At 42.5% G+C, this 16,511-nt stretch overlaps 1 protein-coding gene across 48 annotated transcripts in view; it reads right to left on the bottom strand.

The window, feature by feature from the left end:
* Positions 1-9,676: 9,676 nt before the first annotated feature.
* The window catches only part of LOC309831934 (regulating synaptic membrane exocytosis protein 1), a gene marked incomplete at both ends in the record, with an annotated part of 217,497 nt that continues 210,662 nt past the window's right edge, over positions 9,677-16,511 (bottom strand). For all 48 annotated transcript variants that reach the window (XM_082669309.1, XM_082669356.1, XM_082669354.1 and 45 more), the window contains 4 exons: positions 9,677-9,895; positions 11,151-11,290; positions 12,023-12,124; positions 16,005-16,117. In XM_082669309.1, coding sequence (XP_082525435.1) covers positions 9,677-9,895; positions 11,151-11,290; positions 12,023-12,124; positions 16,005-16,117 — 574 coding nt within the window. The remainder of the gene's footprint in view (positions 9,896-11,150; positions 11,291-12,022; positions 12,125-16,004; positions 16,118-16,511) is intronic.

Raw genomic sequence — 16,511 nt, 5'->3', positions numbered from 1 at the left:
ACTTTTCACTCATGTGAGTCTGCAGATCCCCTTTTTTGGTATATGCCTTTTCAGCTTTCTATCAATCATTCCATCCCAAAGCATTCTGACTCAGGACATTAGCCTGTTTGACATCTCAGTTAGGAGGCAACTGGGATGGTGTTTGCATGAAGGGTAGCAAGCCGACTGCTGGTTCCGGGCAGTGGTCCATCTACAGTGGGTTAGGTCATCCTCACGTGCTGCTTGGCCCAGTACCCATTGGGCCCAAGCAACCTGCCTTTGCCCAAGAAAGCTTATTCCTAAAGAACAGAACTTACCAGAACAGCTGAAAATACTGACCACCTGGTTAAATGTGGATCCCGTTGCTTGGATCCTGTTGAAGGAAAGAGAGAATGTCTTGGGATCAGTAATTCCCAAGCTGGGTGTTTCTCAAACAGATGACGTATGTGTCATAGGATGGTCGTCCTGTCCTCTAACTGTGTCAAGTGGGCCAGTCATGCTGCTGAAACCAAAAGGAAAGAGCTCAAACCCACAGACTCTAGTGTGGGTACAGAGTCTGCTTTGACCTCCGTGTATTCACTCATTCCCTGGGACAGAGCCCTTGAGCTGCTCATCAAAGCCCTTGCTCTTCTATTTCCCATCACTCACAGCCTCTCCTGCAATTGGGTGAGGCCGCGTGACCAAATTCTAGCGGATGGAATAGAATTGGAAGCCATGTGCCCCTTCAGACCTTCATGCACTCTCCCATGGCTTTTCCCACTCACATTGTGCAGCGGGTCAATTTCCAGGGAGCCTTCAAGGTCCCGTGTGCACAATTCTTGGGCATCCACCAACCTGGGTCCCCAAACCCTGTGGTCACCTGCTCACTCTCCCAGTATTTCTGCCCAGGAAGGGGTCAATTTCTGTTGTACATTTGGGGTCCACTTTTTACCATAATTACCCTCCCCCAACTAACACATTTACCTAAATGTGTCGAGCACCAAGGAGGAGGTCAGATAGCGTACGCTGTTAATGAAGGCAGCTCTGTGGTAAGCCTTATAAACCCCTCTGGGTTTTCCATGAGGCTGAAGGGAACTCTGCATGACCTGCCCTGCCCACCTGGCAGCTTCTTCTTCTCTGCATTTCACTCACAGGGGCCTCCTTCCATTCGCAGAATGTGCCAGGTTCTCTCCTGTCTCTGACTTCTGCACACATTTCCTCTGCCTAGAACATCTCATTCCTCCCTCTGTGTGGGTCTCAACTGAAACTTTGCTTCTCCTTGAAAACCTTCACAGTTCAGCCACAAGAACGGGCAAGATACCCATTTCATATTTTTATACCATTTTATTTTATTTTATTTTATTTTATTTTTTTTGCGGTACGCGGGTCTCTCACTGCTGTGGCCTCTCCCGTTGCGGAGCACAGGCTCCGGACTCGCAGGCTCAGCGGCCATGGCTCATGGGCCCAGCCGCTCCGCGGCATGTGGGATCTTCCCGGACCAGGGCACGAACCCGTGTCCCCTGCATCGGCAGGCAGACTCTCAACCACTGCACCACCAGGGAAGCCCTATGTTTTTTATATTTATATAGTTTTCCTTTATAGCATTAATTATAATTTGCCATTTTATACGTGAGCTATCATTTGATTACTATCTTAGTTCCCTCCTAGACTATAGGTTCCTTTAGGTCAGGGCTCTGTTTCATTTTCTTTAACATCATGTGGTTGGTTACTTGGAAAGGTACCTGGTGGAAAATGCTCAGTAAAAATTTGTTGAACGTATAAGGTGTACATGAACCCCATCCTCTTCCAACTCCTCATGAACTTTATTCATTAACTATTTCTCACTCCCTGTACCATCAATATCAATACTAAATCTAATATCAGAAACCTGGGAAAGGTGATGCCAACAGAAATCACATGGCTTTAGGGGTATGTGATCACATTTTTGCTTGAGATGTGTTCAGTTTGTGATACTGAGTCATTAGGAGATACCCTGGGATTTCCCTGGTGTCATAGCGGTTAAAATGTGCCTGCCAATGCAGGGGACACGGGTTCTATCCCTGGTCCGGGAAGATCCCACATGCTGCAGAGCAACTAAGCCCGTGTGCCACAACTACTGAGACTGCATGCCACAACTACTGAGCCCACGTGCTACAACTACTGAAGCCCACACACCTAGAGCCTATGCTCCCCAACAAGAGAAGCCACCGCAGTGAGAAGCCCGTGCACCGCAACGAAGAGTAGCCCCTGCTCACCACAACTAGAGAAAGCCCGTGCGCAGCAATGAAGACCCAATGCAGCCAAAAAATAAAAAAGATATCCTGCAAACAGTCTGGAAGTCAGACCTGTGAACTGTAGAAACGGCTGTGCTAAGATGAACACAGAGGCAGTAACTGAAATCTGGGAGTATATTAGATCCTGGAAAGAGGGCAGAAATAGAGAAAAAAAGTCATACAATTGTGGAATAAACAACATCAAGGATTGTTACGGAATCTGTGTCTTGTTCAACTCTGTGCCGTACTCAGCGTCCAACACAATAGCTATACATAGTGAATGCTGATGAAGAGGACCCAGTAAAGGATGCTGTAATGGATTTTCCTGTAACAATGCTGCATAACAAGCAACCTCTAAATCTTTGTGGCTGACAAGAACACTTTTTATTGTGCACAGATCTGGGAGCAGCTCTGTTTCAGTCTGGGAGGTGGGTGCAGGTCTGCTCCACGTGACTTTCATTCAAGGACCAGGTTGAACGAGCAGTGCCCACTTGCAGAAAGCCCCTCCCTTGGAGAATGGCCTCAGCTGTGTCACACTCACTAACATTCCCTGTTAGGGAACTAACCAACTAACTCACCGACTAACACAGGAGCAAGTCATCTGCATAGAAGCAACCTACATGTCCTTCAACAGAAGAATGGATAAAGAAGATGTGTTATATATGTATACAATGGACTATTGCTTAGCCATAAAAAATAATGAAATAATGCCATTTGCAGCAACATGGATGGACCTAGAGATGATCATACTAGGTGAAGTAAGTCAGACAGAGAAAGACAAATATCATATGATATCACTTATATGTGGAATCTAACAAATGACGCAAATGAACTTATTTACAAAACAGAAATAGAGTTACAGACATATTGAAGAGACTTGTGGTTTCCAGTGGGGAGGGGAGCGGGGGAGGGAAGGATTGGGAGTTTGGGATTAGCAGATGCAAACTATTATACAGGGAATAGATAAACAACAAGGTCCTACTGTATAGCACAGGGAAATCTATTCAATATCCTGTGACAAACCATATTGGAAAAGAATAAAGAATGCATATATACATATACATATATACATATATATATTCAGTTATATATATATATATATTTCCCTGGTGGCACACTGGTTAAGAATCCTCCTGCCAATGAAGGGGACACGGGTTTGATCCCTGGTCTGGGAAGATCCCACATGCTGCAGAGCAACTAAGCCCGTGCACCACAACTACCGAGCCCGTGAGCCACAACTACTATGTATGTGTGTATATATATACATATATATATATCACTTTGTTATACAGCAGAAATTAACACATCAGTGTAAATCAACTATACTTCAATAAAATAAATTTTATAAAAAGAAGCAAGTCATCTGGCCAAGCCCAAGTCAGTGGCCCAAAGATGTTTCTTCTCATCCTTCTCTACTGTGAGGGGCTGGAAAAAACACGGCGGCAGGTCTGAGTGTGTGATCCTTTCAGGAGGAGGGAGAAATAGGACAGAAAATCCAGTCTTCAAGTTGGAGAACTAGGACAATGAGACTTCCTTCCAAGAAGGAGGTGTTCAATAGTAGATGCAGAGAGGGTCAATACCTACCCTGAGGAAGGGCTGTTGGATGTGTTTGTGGTTAGGTAACATTTAGGAGAGCATTTCAGCAAAGTGGTGGGGGCACAAACCACCCAGCAATAGAGGTAGACTTGCCAGATTTAGCAAATAAAAAATATAGGATGCCAAGTCGACTTTTTAAAAATAAACTTATTTATTTATTTATGGCTGTGTTGGGTCTTTGTTGCTGTGCGTGGGCTTTCTCTAGTTGCGGTGAGCGGGGGCTACTCTTCGTTGCAGTGCACGGGCTTCTTATCGTGGTGGCTTCTCTTGTTGCGGAGCATGGGCTCTAGGCGCGCAGGCTTCAGTATTTGTGGCATGTGGGCTCAGTAGTTGTGGCTCGCGGGCTCTAGGGCGCAGGTTCTGTAGTTGTGGTGCACAGGCTTAGTTGCTCCGCAGCATGTGGGATCTTCCCAGACCAGGGCTCGAACCCGTGTCCCCTGAATTGGCAGGCGGATTCTTAACCACTGCGCCACCAGGGAAGCCCCCCGAGTTGACGTTGAGTTTCTGATAAACAAAAACTAATTTTAAAATGATATTTAGCTCTAATTAGTCATTGTTTGTATGAAATTCAAATTAACATAGGTACCTTGTATTTTGATCTGACAGCCTTACATTGGGGTCATGAATGAGCAGAAGGTGAGGTATTGGAAGAAGGACCGAAAAGACCATTTTTGAAGTCTGGTGATGGAGGGAGGGTGGGATAAACTGGAGGGTCTATATAGTAGTGAAGGGTTCTCTTAGTAGCGAAGAACTAACCCATGTTATCAGAGATCGTCTGACATACACCCATGGCGGGTGTGTGTGGGCTAACATTTCACATTTTGGGAGCTGATGGGATGAAGGAAAAAATTTGAGCAGTAATTGGATCCAGTGACCCCAGAGCATCTCTTTGTGGCAATTAAAACCAAAGCACACACGACTCCTAAGACTTTGTCCCAAGCTATGAGCTTAGAGTAACCTGCATGGGACCAATTACTAAAAATGTCATTACATGGTGGCCTGGACTTGCTCTCCTCTGGTTTTCACAGATGTGAAGACTTGTCTGTTGTGCCCTGTTGAGAGGTTCCCGAGGAGACTCGGGGTGGCAGCACAGGTTGGGCATGGGGGCTGCAGAGCGGACAGATGACCACTGGCTGCCTCTGAAGAGAGGGCACTCTACACGTAGCGGATGACCATGGAATCTCCTTTGGAAGCAAATAACTTAGAGGGTGTGTGGACTGAGTCTGGGAGGACCCGACAGCTCCATGGGCCCGAATTCAACCCCAAGATGCAGATTTTTGTGACTGATGCAGAACTGAGGGGTACAGTCGCTGCATTGGGCCTGAGGACAGTTGGGGAGGGTCCCCAAGACAATGTTGCCTTGGAACCCAAGGATGGGTCTGGGACTCAGCCAAAGACACCTCTGTTCATTCCTTTACTCCCGCCTTGAGGTGGGAGAATGCTTTGGGTTGCCGTCCTTTCCCATCTAGTGGACTCTCTGCTCTTGAAGGTCGAGCTCAGCTGTGAGCACATAGGCAGGATGCCAAGTGTTGAGTCAGCAGACCATGGTGCCTATTCCAGCTCCATCACTTGACCCGCACTGCAAACTTGGACCTGCACCTTAGCTACAGGTCCACGCTGCAGATCCTTTATGTGACATAGGGGTCATAAGAATACTTAACTCATAGGGCTATTGTGAGAATTAACTGGAATCCCGTAGCCCTTTGTATGCAAATCAAATATATGTCATTGTAATTATTTCTTTAGGTAATGATCACTCTTAGTAGACAGGGGGGTCCTTTAAGACAGGATCCATTTTGTTTTTAGTTTTATATCCCAAGTACTTACTTAATATCTAGCACACAACAAAGTCATTAATACTGTTGGTTAAGTAAAATCAGATCACATATCTCGGGCTGGGATTTCCAGAAATTAAGTTGTCAGAGTCGGCAAGAAACCCTGAGGAGTTAGCAAAATGACTGTCCTTCCGGTTACTTCCTCTCCATCATGCAGGCCCTGAAATCATAACGCCGTGCAAACCTGTGTGACGTGAAGAGCAGTTTCTGTTTCTGTGCTTGTCTAGACAGAAGAATTCTTGAACCACCTTCAGCTGCCTTTTCTTTCGGTGGCAGCCCCTGCCGGCCTCCAGCCTGTGCCGTCTGACTGCTGGTGCGTTCAACAGCTCCACTCTGACAGTGTGTTGTACAATGAACTGATAAGCTGTTTTTGTCTCCTGTTGACCCAGCCTCACAGATAACTCCACGACTTTTAGACCAAGCAAATGGCGGACTTGAAAGGGTAAAATTCAGTCAACTGTTTAAAAAACTTTAAGCAGCTGATTGCCTCAAATTTGATTTCGATTTAGTTGTGTTTACTCTGCTTTACAAAGGTAAAGCCCATGTGGTCTATAAAAATTTAAGGTCTCCTAGAATGTGTCGACTAGATCACAACAGTTATTTTACAGGAATGCAACATGAAATCAGTGAGCACCAAGTGTTGTGAGGGTGATGGTGATGGTGATGAAATATATGAGACTGAGCAGGACCCTAGGCACAAAAGCCTTTCCGGGCACACAAGCCTTCCTGTGTCCCCCGTTTCTTGATTACAGGAAATAGGCTTCATTCAGCCTCCAGAACCTTCCCTGAGTTCCAACGGGCAGGTTCAAACAGTTGCTAATCAGGGAAGGGAGGGGATGCAGAGACACAGGAGGAGTAGTCAGGAAACAATAGTGCAGCCTTGGGGCAGGGTCCTGGTTCCCCTCAAGGGATACACATAACAATGTCTTTATGCTGTTTTGCAGATACCAAAACCCCCAACAGATGGGAGAAGTTAACTGTACCCTGCCCATAAGCACGTAGACCCCAGACCAGTTGGAACCAGAAGGTTAATGATGCCGACTCCCGATTACCTCACCACCAACCAATCAAAAGAATGTCCATGAGCTGACCACGCCCTGCTCCTTGAGCACTCACTACCCACTCCAGGGCAGGACACACAGTTTTGAGGGCATTAGCACACTGTGGCCCCCCTTTGCCTGGCAAAGCAATAAAGCTATTCTTTCCTCTTTCACTCAAAACTCTGTCTCTGAGATTTAATTAGGTGTAGGTATACAGAGGCCAGGTTTAGCATCATATAGGAACACATTTTGGGGGAAGAAAAGAAAATATCATGAAATTAAATTAAGAAAGTCAATAATTTTTCTTTAACATATTACTTCTGGAGACTCACCTATTATCTTTGAAGATATATTTTTTTCCCTAAGATTCTGTTGAAGACGATTTAACGAATTGCTTGGTTGGTTAAGTTGACCAACTCTAAGGCAAAGTTCTACAAATCGGTCAGGGGTCCAGATGGAACCGACGGAAAGAGGAACCAGACACTTCCACGAGAGATGCAGGAATTAATGCTTTTGATGTGTTGCATCGTACTTGAAATGATTTGGCAATTGGACAACAGCGCACTTAAACAGCAGCAGAAAAACGACCTTCCATTTGATTCTTACTGAGATTTATTGTTTTTAATAATGCCACTTTTCAGAAGTATAGTCACGTGCTCACTTAGACAAGCTGACAAAGTGAAAACTTGTACGTGATGCAAAGTACCCATTGAGCCGGAGATTAAGACACAAACGGTGTGGTGACAAGTCAAGTGTCCCCAGCAGATGACAAACCCCACCTCCCTTCCTGCGATCTGGCACCCCGTCTTGCCCCGTAGAACCCACAATGAATATCTGGCAAAACACAGAACACAGATGGCTGCCGACTGACATGAAAAGTAAATTTTATTAAACATGTTTACATACATGAGTTGGAAGTTCATTTAAAAGCACAGGGGAGTGTTAAGACAAGTGGTCAAAATAGAAAGATACTACCCAATTAGAATCAGTTGATTGTTGGCCACTAAGACAGAACGGAATCTAGTAGAAGTACACCAATGCTTCAGTCCTTCCTGCTCAGCATGGTGACCAGTGGTCAATCTGTGCCCTGGGAACGATGGGCAGGTCGTTCTGGCGTGTGTAAATAATAAATAATTCACTTGGTGCAGGCAGTATGTCTATGGATTAAAATCTATGTGTACACAGTGTCTACATGTGTTACAGCCCCACAGGAGGAGTCTACACCAAAATATTTATTAGAAGGAATTTGGTCCATACTACATCACGTTTTCCAGAGGGTAAAAAATAAAGTCCATCTATAGACATTTCACTCCCGACTCACATACTGAGTCTGGCTGAAACCTGTAAAATGTCTATAACAAAAAATGGATGGCTTAGATTTCTTGGTTATTTCAGTAGAGTAATTAACAAGCAAACTGTACAAGTACATGCAACATACAAGCTGGCCTATGTGGAACTAACATACATTATTAAATAACCTTTTGTTTCTTTTCTTCGCTTTTTCTTTCTTTATTTTCTTTTCTTTTTTTTTTTTTTTTACAAAACGTGCATGCAGCTTTGAACAGTTCCAAGTCATGCTGCTCTATCTGTGAAATCACAAAAGTGGAGGGACCCATAAAAGGAGGGAGAAGATCTCAACGCACCTGCAGAGCCTGCAGTTGGTAGCACATATACAGAAGGTCACAAGGGAATTCAAGGCCGAGAAAAACTCAGATGAAGAAAATGCAAATTGAAATTGGACTTTGTTTCATTTCCCGCCGCCCCCCCAAAAGTAAGATACTTTGCATTAAAAAAATCAAGCTTTGTGCTTGCATCGATCTCAAAGAAATGTAAATTAAAATTGGATAAAAAACATTCGTTTAGTGCAGAATATTTTGACTGGAATTTCCAGTGGAATATCAACAGCCCATATCATGCTCTTTCCGGGACAGGTGGTATGTCTACACTGAGACATGGCTGAGGAGCCCGGGCACTGCTTAAAGTGTCTGAGGCTCAAGTCCATTTCTAGTCACCATTTTGGGAAGTCAAACATATGGTTTGTACACATGAGCATACACTTGTCTTGTTTTTTTTTTTTTTTTGGATGTCAGGAAGGAAAAGGCATTACCAGGAGTGTTTCCAAGGTACCCTGATGCTGTTAGTTTAGCTCCTAGCACTAGCTGCAGGCTCGGTTCTGTAAAAGTATTCCATGCAAAACAGTGGAAAACATAAATTAATGTTTTAGAATGCAAACAGATATGCGCTTCATTCAAAAAAAGTGATGCTGTGGTTGTTTGTTTTTGGAAGATAACGTTTTGTTTTCTGGGTTTCTACACATAAAACCTTGAAGGATCATAAAGCGAAAGCTAGTGAAACCCTGCATTGGCCTCATCTTGTCTTGTTGTACACACTCTGAGGAGATGCCACAGAGACTGCTTCAGCCCTTTTTTTTTGGTGCTTTTGGAAAAAGAAAGGAAGGGTCTCTGTAAATATCACTAGGCCTGTCTGTCATGACACAGCCAAACACGAGCGGAAATAACAAATACAGTGAAAACCAAACCGAAACAAATCAAGAAAACGAAATCAACAAACAACACACAAATAAACAAAACTTGTCAACCCCAGGGAAATAACACTGCTTGTGGTTTGTGCAAAAAACCGGTACAATACAGCTTTTCACAGAGTGAGAGTTTCCAGTTCAATTTGGGATGTGTGTGTGTGTGTGTGTGTGTGTGTGTGTGTGAATTTGCAGTTTCCCCTCTCTCATTTGTCAGAAGCATCAGTGATTCTCACTAGCACGTTGACTTCCTGTATTTGATAACTGCCTTGTTCTGTCATGTGAAGCCAGGTTTTAAACAACGATAGGGACGTATTATTGAAACACGACTACCAGCAAAACACAAGTTGATTGTCTGTCTCCAACCATTCTTTCGATCATGAAATATCTTGGTTCAGATTATTATCCTGAAGGTAGAGTCTTACTGGTGTGAGTTCATTAGGACCGGATGCAGGGGGGGCCGGTGGAACTTTCCAGAGATGATTGGGAAGCCCGGCGGGTCAGGGGGGTGAGCGTGGGTTCAACCAGTGATGACGGGGGGAAGAGCTTGTACCAGCCGATGACCATGCTGGAAAGATCCAGTTCCTCCAACAAGATCTGGGCCACGCCCATAAAGCATTTGTGATCCATCCTGCCGTAGTCTCCCCAGACAATCACCTGCAGAGACAGACAACTGCAGTAAAGCCTGAGCTTCTCTCCTTCATGTGTGAACAGTTTAAAGCAAACTATTCTGTAAAAGTGAGCCAGTGAGGGAAGCGGGGGAAGTGAATATAACTAAGACCAAGGAGGTATAGTAATGAAAAGGTACTATCCTTCAGGTACTCCGAGAGACACTTCACCAGGATTTTTAGATGTGATGGAACGCAAATCACGTTTCCCTGGTCAGTGAGGGTATTGTCTACATAAACCATGTTAAAAATAAATACGCAAGTTTATGTATATATAAATTCAAAACCGTCTTTAGCAACTACGATCTAGTAAGCAAAGTGCAGGGTCACACAGATATACAAATGAAAATGTGTGCAAGCTAGGAGGGCGAAACAACCCAACTCCCTGTACCATGGGGTGCGTGGATGGTGGAGTATGAGCAAAGGATGAGAATATTCATTAAATTTCTTTTAGATTATGGACTTGTTAGTGAAGGGGCAAGTTGAACAATAATTGTAAGCTGGTGCCCTTGAGGACTTGCCTGACAATGTTGACTTGATCAGAAGGTTAATAAGTCAGTGATCTCACTGACAATTACCACCTTCTGTCTCCTTTTGGTGTCAGGTAAGATTTCCATTACACTTGCTCCAGGTTCTGTTTCCAACCCTTTAATCCCCAGTGGAGGTTCCCAAATGAACTCACTCAACTGCTTTCCACAGGCAGGGATGGTGAATCTTCCCTTTACAATTTACTGAGTAACCTTGCCAAGTTATTTAATCTCTGTGACCCTCAGACATAATCGTTAAAATGGGAATAATTGGAGTCAGAACATTTAGAAAAGGAAGCACCTAACAATGTACCTGACATTCAACCCGTCCTGAATGTTTTCTGGTCCTTTCCTTTCTTCCTCTTTGAATCCCATGTCTCACTCAATGAACTAGTATTGGCATTGGTTGTCCTGATTATCTATCTATCAATTATCTATCTATCTATCTATCATCTATTTATCTATCTACCTAGGAGAGGAAATGGATGGGAAATAGAGCAGAAGTAAAAGGAGAGGATGGAGAGAAGGAAGAAAAGGAGAGTGAAAACTAAAATCTTGTTTTCCATTAGAACCAAAAGATATTTTTGATAGTATATATTACTTATATTGTAAATGAACAATTTGGACTTTATTCTCTTCCTGTTGGACCAGCTCTTCAATGTTGATATGGATAATGGGCCTGTTACAGTGCAAAAAGTCAAACCAGCTATGACTGACCTGAAGGACTTTACCCTGTGGACTTTCGTCAAAAACCAGGGACTGTTGATACAAGGGGTCAAGGGTCTTTCGTGCAATTCTTGTCTTCTTTTTGGCTATGCAGGCCCCGTTCTCCAAAAGATACACTTTGACGTATGGAGCTGAACAAAGGTAACATTAACAGATAAGAAGTTAATCCTTCAAGTTAAATTGTTTTTATTAGAGAATGCTTCCTTAGACAAATAGAGATGCTTGTTGAAAGTTTCCCATTGATTATTTAAACCATTTAAAATTTTCAGTGTTCCATAAATTCTATCCCTTAAAACCCATATGTTACCACTAACGCCATTTTCCTCTTTTGAAGTAAATGCATGCAAAGTTATCCTAAGATTCTGACTGACTTGGTTTATGGCTGGCAATACAAAACAAGTTTATATCTTAAAGCACATTTTATATCTAAAAGCTCATCCTTTCTGTGATTAGAACTGAATTTTTATCCCGCATTTATAAATGGGCAGAAAAAAAAAAAAACTGACACAGCTAAGAAGCCATCATAACTAAACTTTGTCTTAATACAACAGGACTCTTCCTAATATTTCCTGACAGAGTAACTGTGCAAGGAAAGCCCAGATCCACTTTTATGATCCGCTTTTCTTTGTTGTTCCTTTTTTTTCGCGGTATGCGGGCCTCTCACCGCTGTGGCCCCTCCCGCCGCGGAGCACAGGCTCCGGAGATCCGCTTTTCTTTGATCCACATGAAAGAACATAGAAAAGCTGCCTTGTTAATCAATCAGATAATGAAAAAATAGAGCATGTGAAATTCAAATGCAGCCAATGTTTTGAGTTTTTGCCCATGTGAGACTCTCTTGTCCAAACGGCAACACCGCTCCTTACCAGGTGTGGATTTGGATCCAGGCTTTTGCGTGAGGCTTCGTGCTCTAATCACTTCAACTTCTAATTGGCCTTTTTTATCCTCCATTCCAATTTGTATATCACCTGTGAGTGGAGGAAGCAAAATGTTTCAGCTTCTTTGCAGTCACATGCAGTTAAAAAAATAGAGGTCCATAAGAGACTCCAAATTTCATGATCTTCATAAATAACTAATATTTTGAGCTCCCCTATACCATTTTCTTTCCCTACCTCCAAATCAGGTTTCGAAATGTTTCTCTTCATTTTTCTGGTGCTGATCTAACTTATGGGAGTCTCATACTGGTTTACAAATTACTTAACTGCAACAATACTGAAGCATTTAAGTGATTCTTGTACTCTAATAAGATTTCTTATCCTTTATGTCATCTATTATATAATACTTCTTAATAAGAAGTACAATTATCTGTGTTTCCATTATCTAGAGAAAACCTCCATTAATGTTTTGGTAAATATCCTAGCAATTTCACAAGTTCATTCATTCTTTCCTCCTTCTTCCCTTCCTTTCCTCCCTCCCTCCCTCCCTCCCTCCCTTCCTTCTTTATCTCTCTATCACTATATCTATGTGTCAATCTAACCATCTCTATCTCTCTAACTATACGTGTATCTATGTATCTATCTATGCATCTATGTATCTATGTATCTATCTATATATCTATCTATCTATCCACCATGACCATATAGCCTCAATTTATTGACTGTATGAACCACTGAATGGGCATGTCATTACCTATTTAACCAGATCCCTCTGGATGGAAATACAGGTTATCTACATTGCTGTCATCATAAGCAGCATTAGAATGAACAGCTTTATAAAGAATTTTTGCACCCTTGAGCATTTTTGCATTTCTTGAGCATAAATTCCCAGATTTTAAATTGTTAGGTCTAATTGAAGGGACATTTAAAAATGCCATGTATATTGCCAACATCCTTTAGAAAGGTTGTGCCAGTTTGTACTGTGACCAGAAGAATCTGTCTTTCCCATTTCCCACAGCCCACTAATACTGTTATGAGCAACATGCCTACTTTTTGCCAATCTGACATTCAAAAAGTTATAAGTAGAATTTCTTTGATTATTAGGGAGGTTGAACATATTTCTAAATATTTTCAATTTTTATTCCTTCTTTTGTATTGCCTGTTTATGTCCTTTACCTATTTTTATAAGATGCTCAACTTTTTCTGAACGATACGATACTTTATCCCCGAAAACGTTAAATATAATTATTTCTAAGTTGTTGTTTTTTTTGTTTTTGCTTTTTGCGCGGACCTCTCACTGTTGTGGCCTCTCCCGTTGCGGAGCACAGGCTCCTGACGCGCAGGCTCAGCGGCCATGGCTCACGGGCCCAGCCGCTCCGTGGCATGTGGGATCTTCGCGGACCGGGGCACGAACCCGCGTCCGCTGCATTGGCAGGCGGACTCTCAACGACTGCGCCACCAGGGAAGCCCTCTAAATTGTTTTTAGTTGGTTGAATCATCTCTACTTTCTCAGTTGTGAACTCCTTTTACTTGCCTGGTCCATTGATCAATGCTGTGGTTCTGAATTGTTTATCAGCTTATCGTTTATTGTTTATAATAATTCTGTTTCAGACCTTAGCTCCTGGACTCTTGGGTTTTTGTTTTTGTTTTAATCACATACACACATAGTTTAAAGAGTCAAACTGTTCTCTAAGACTTGTTATTAGTATAAAATATTCCCGGCCTTTCTCTCAACCTCTTGCCTTCCAAAGGTCACTGTTTTCAAAATTCTCAGTATTTTAACTGATTTATTTTTTACTTTTTGGCATTTGCATCCCTATCTCTAAATACCGTACATATATTTTCCTTTTTTCTTCAGTTTTAGATATCATTATTGACCCCCAATTTTGCTCTCTCTCACTGCTTCCTACCCCCACCATATACTTGACATTTTCTGTCATCCTCTTCTCCCAATATTAATATTTATATTATGATTAGGTAACATTATTTGTAGCCGAGTGAACTGGAGTACCATGATGACTTCTCATTTCTTAGACTCTCTTCTTCTTTCCTACACCCACTAAGTGTCTTTTAAAAAGCCCTTGCTGACATTTTTATGGATGTATCACTGATTCAACCCCTTACTCTCTCCTGGTTGTTTATCTCTTCCATAAAATCAAGTATATCAGATGTTCTATAGATTCTGTCTTATGAATCTGACATGCTATCGATACAGCTTGGACAGGTTGCTTATAAAGCCCGTTGCAGCTGTTTTATTACATTTTCCTTCACTACCGTCCTGGGTATCCCACCCATTGCTCTCTTGTGTGGAAGCATTTATTTACTGGATGTCATATTCCTCTTTTTTCGTTCACAATTTGTACATTCATTTAGTTCATGTTGTTGAAGTATATCCTCCAATAGCTTTCCGAGCAATGTTGGGTATAAGGAAAATGTTTTGAGGCCATTCCTGTCTGAATATGTGTTTATTCTAGCCTCATACTTACTTGATGATTTGACTGGCAATTTTAGTCTCCATTGGAAATCAATTGTTACCCAGAATTTCGAAGGCCATGCTCATCTTCTGGATTCCAGTATTATTATTATTATTATTATTAATTTATTTTTTTTGCGGTACGTGGGCCTCTCACAGCTGTGGCCTCTCCTGTTGAGGAGCACAGGCTCCGGACGCACAGGCTCAGCGGCCATGGCTCACGGGCCCAGCCGCTCCACGGCATGTGGGATCTTCCCAGACCGGGGCACGAACCGTGTCCCCTGCATCGGCAGGTTGGACTCTCAACCACTGCGCCACCAGGGAAGCCCCCAGTATTATTATTGAAGAGTCCAATGAGAAGCAGAGCTTTGATAGTCTGCATAAAATTATTTTTCCTCTTAGGAAACTTGTGGGGTGTTTGGGGTGTTGTATCAACCTCTGGTGCTGTAAAACCTCACGGTGATGTCTTTGTGTTGACCTATTCTCATGCGTTTTGCTGACTACTCTATGGGTTCTTTCAAGCTGGAATCTCATGTTCTTCAGGAAATACCTATCTCACATGTTGCATACAATTTTCTCCATTTATCATCTTTTTAAACTTTACATATGGCATATTTTGCTAGTAGACGTTTATCTGGCTTTGGTCTGGAAGTTCTTTCCCACTCCAAGAGTATAGAAACATTAATTTAAGCGATTTTCAGTATTTTCCAGTGTCTTTCTACACCCCGTTTCTCCTTTACAATTGAGTCCAAATTTTTTAAAAAATTAATTAATTTGTTTTCGGCTGCGTTGGGTCTTCGTTGCTGCGCGCGGGCTTTCTCTAGTTGCGGCGAGCAGGGGCTACTCCCCGTTGCGGTGCGCGGGCTTCTCATTGCGGTGGCTTCTCTTGTTGCAGAGCACGGGCTATAGGCACGCAGGTTTCGGTAGTTGTGGCTTGCGGGCTGTAGAGCGCAGGCTCAGTAGTTGTGGCGCATGGGCTTAGCTGCTCTGCGGCATGTGGAATCTTCCCGGACCAGGGCTCGAACCTGTGTCCCCTACACTGGCAGGCAGATTCTCAACCACCGCGCCACCAGGGAAGCCCCCCAAGCATTATTTTTTTTTAAGTTCTGAAGTAGGGAGGTAATTTCATTAATATTTTTTTGCATAGCTAGACACTTATGCCAATCTCCTTGATTGAATAATCCATCGTTTTTTCCGTGCTATAAAATTCTACCCTTCTCCTACATTTGGACTTACTGTAGACTCTCTGTCTTAAAAGAATTTTGATAATTCAGAGATTAATGACTAACTTTATTCACTTTGCATATCTCAAGTTAGAAAAATGCATTAGAAATTAGAATAGTCATTTGAAACCAGCAACACCTGAGCTAAAATGTTGCTTCTCTCTTGTATTACTATTATGCTACTTTATTATATTATTATTATTTTTTATTATGTTACTTTAGATGATCTTATCAAGCATGAAACATCAGTTTAACTACAGAAAAAAATTATTCTTACCCATTGCAGGGGTGGCGAGGGTTTGGCGGCCAACAAGCTGGGCGGGTCCCAGTCCATCGAGAAAATCACTGAATTGACTATCCGCTCCTAGTCTCACTCCAGGAAATATTAAGCTATTACCAAAAGGACAAAAATCAAGACATTAGATCTTCTAGAATTCTTTTCATTAGCTTCCATTAGATGACGAGTTCTGGTCATGAATCAAACAGTACTTAGGCAATCGGTTTACTTACTGATTCTTTGTATTTCCTCTGAACCAAGCCCACGAAGCCCAGCACTGATTGCGAAAAGGTCTAAACTATCAATTTAAGACCTGATGTCGTTACATAGTATTGAGCAGAGTTCCCTGTGCTATACAGTAGGTCCTTGCTGGTTATCCATTTTAAATATAGCAGTGTGTACGTGTCAATCCCAAATTACCAGTTATCCCTCCCCTGCCTCCCTCCCTAAGTTCACCTGAAACTAACACAACATTGTTAATCAACTATACTCCAATAAAAAATAAAA

Source organism: Grampus griseus (genome assembly GCF_964374135.1).
Source record: "Grampus griseus genome assembly, chromosome: 13".
Taxonomy (NCBI): domain Eukaryota; kingdom Metazoa; phylum Chordata; class Mammalia; order Artiodactyla; family Delphinidae; genus Grampus; species Grampus griseus.
This window is presented reverse-complemented; position numbering and strand designations above follow the sequence as displayed.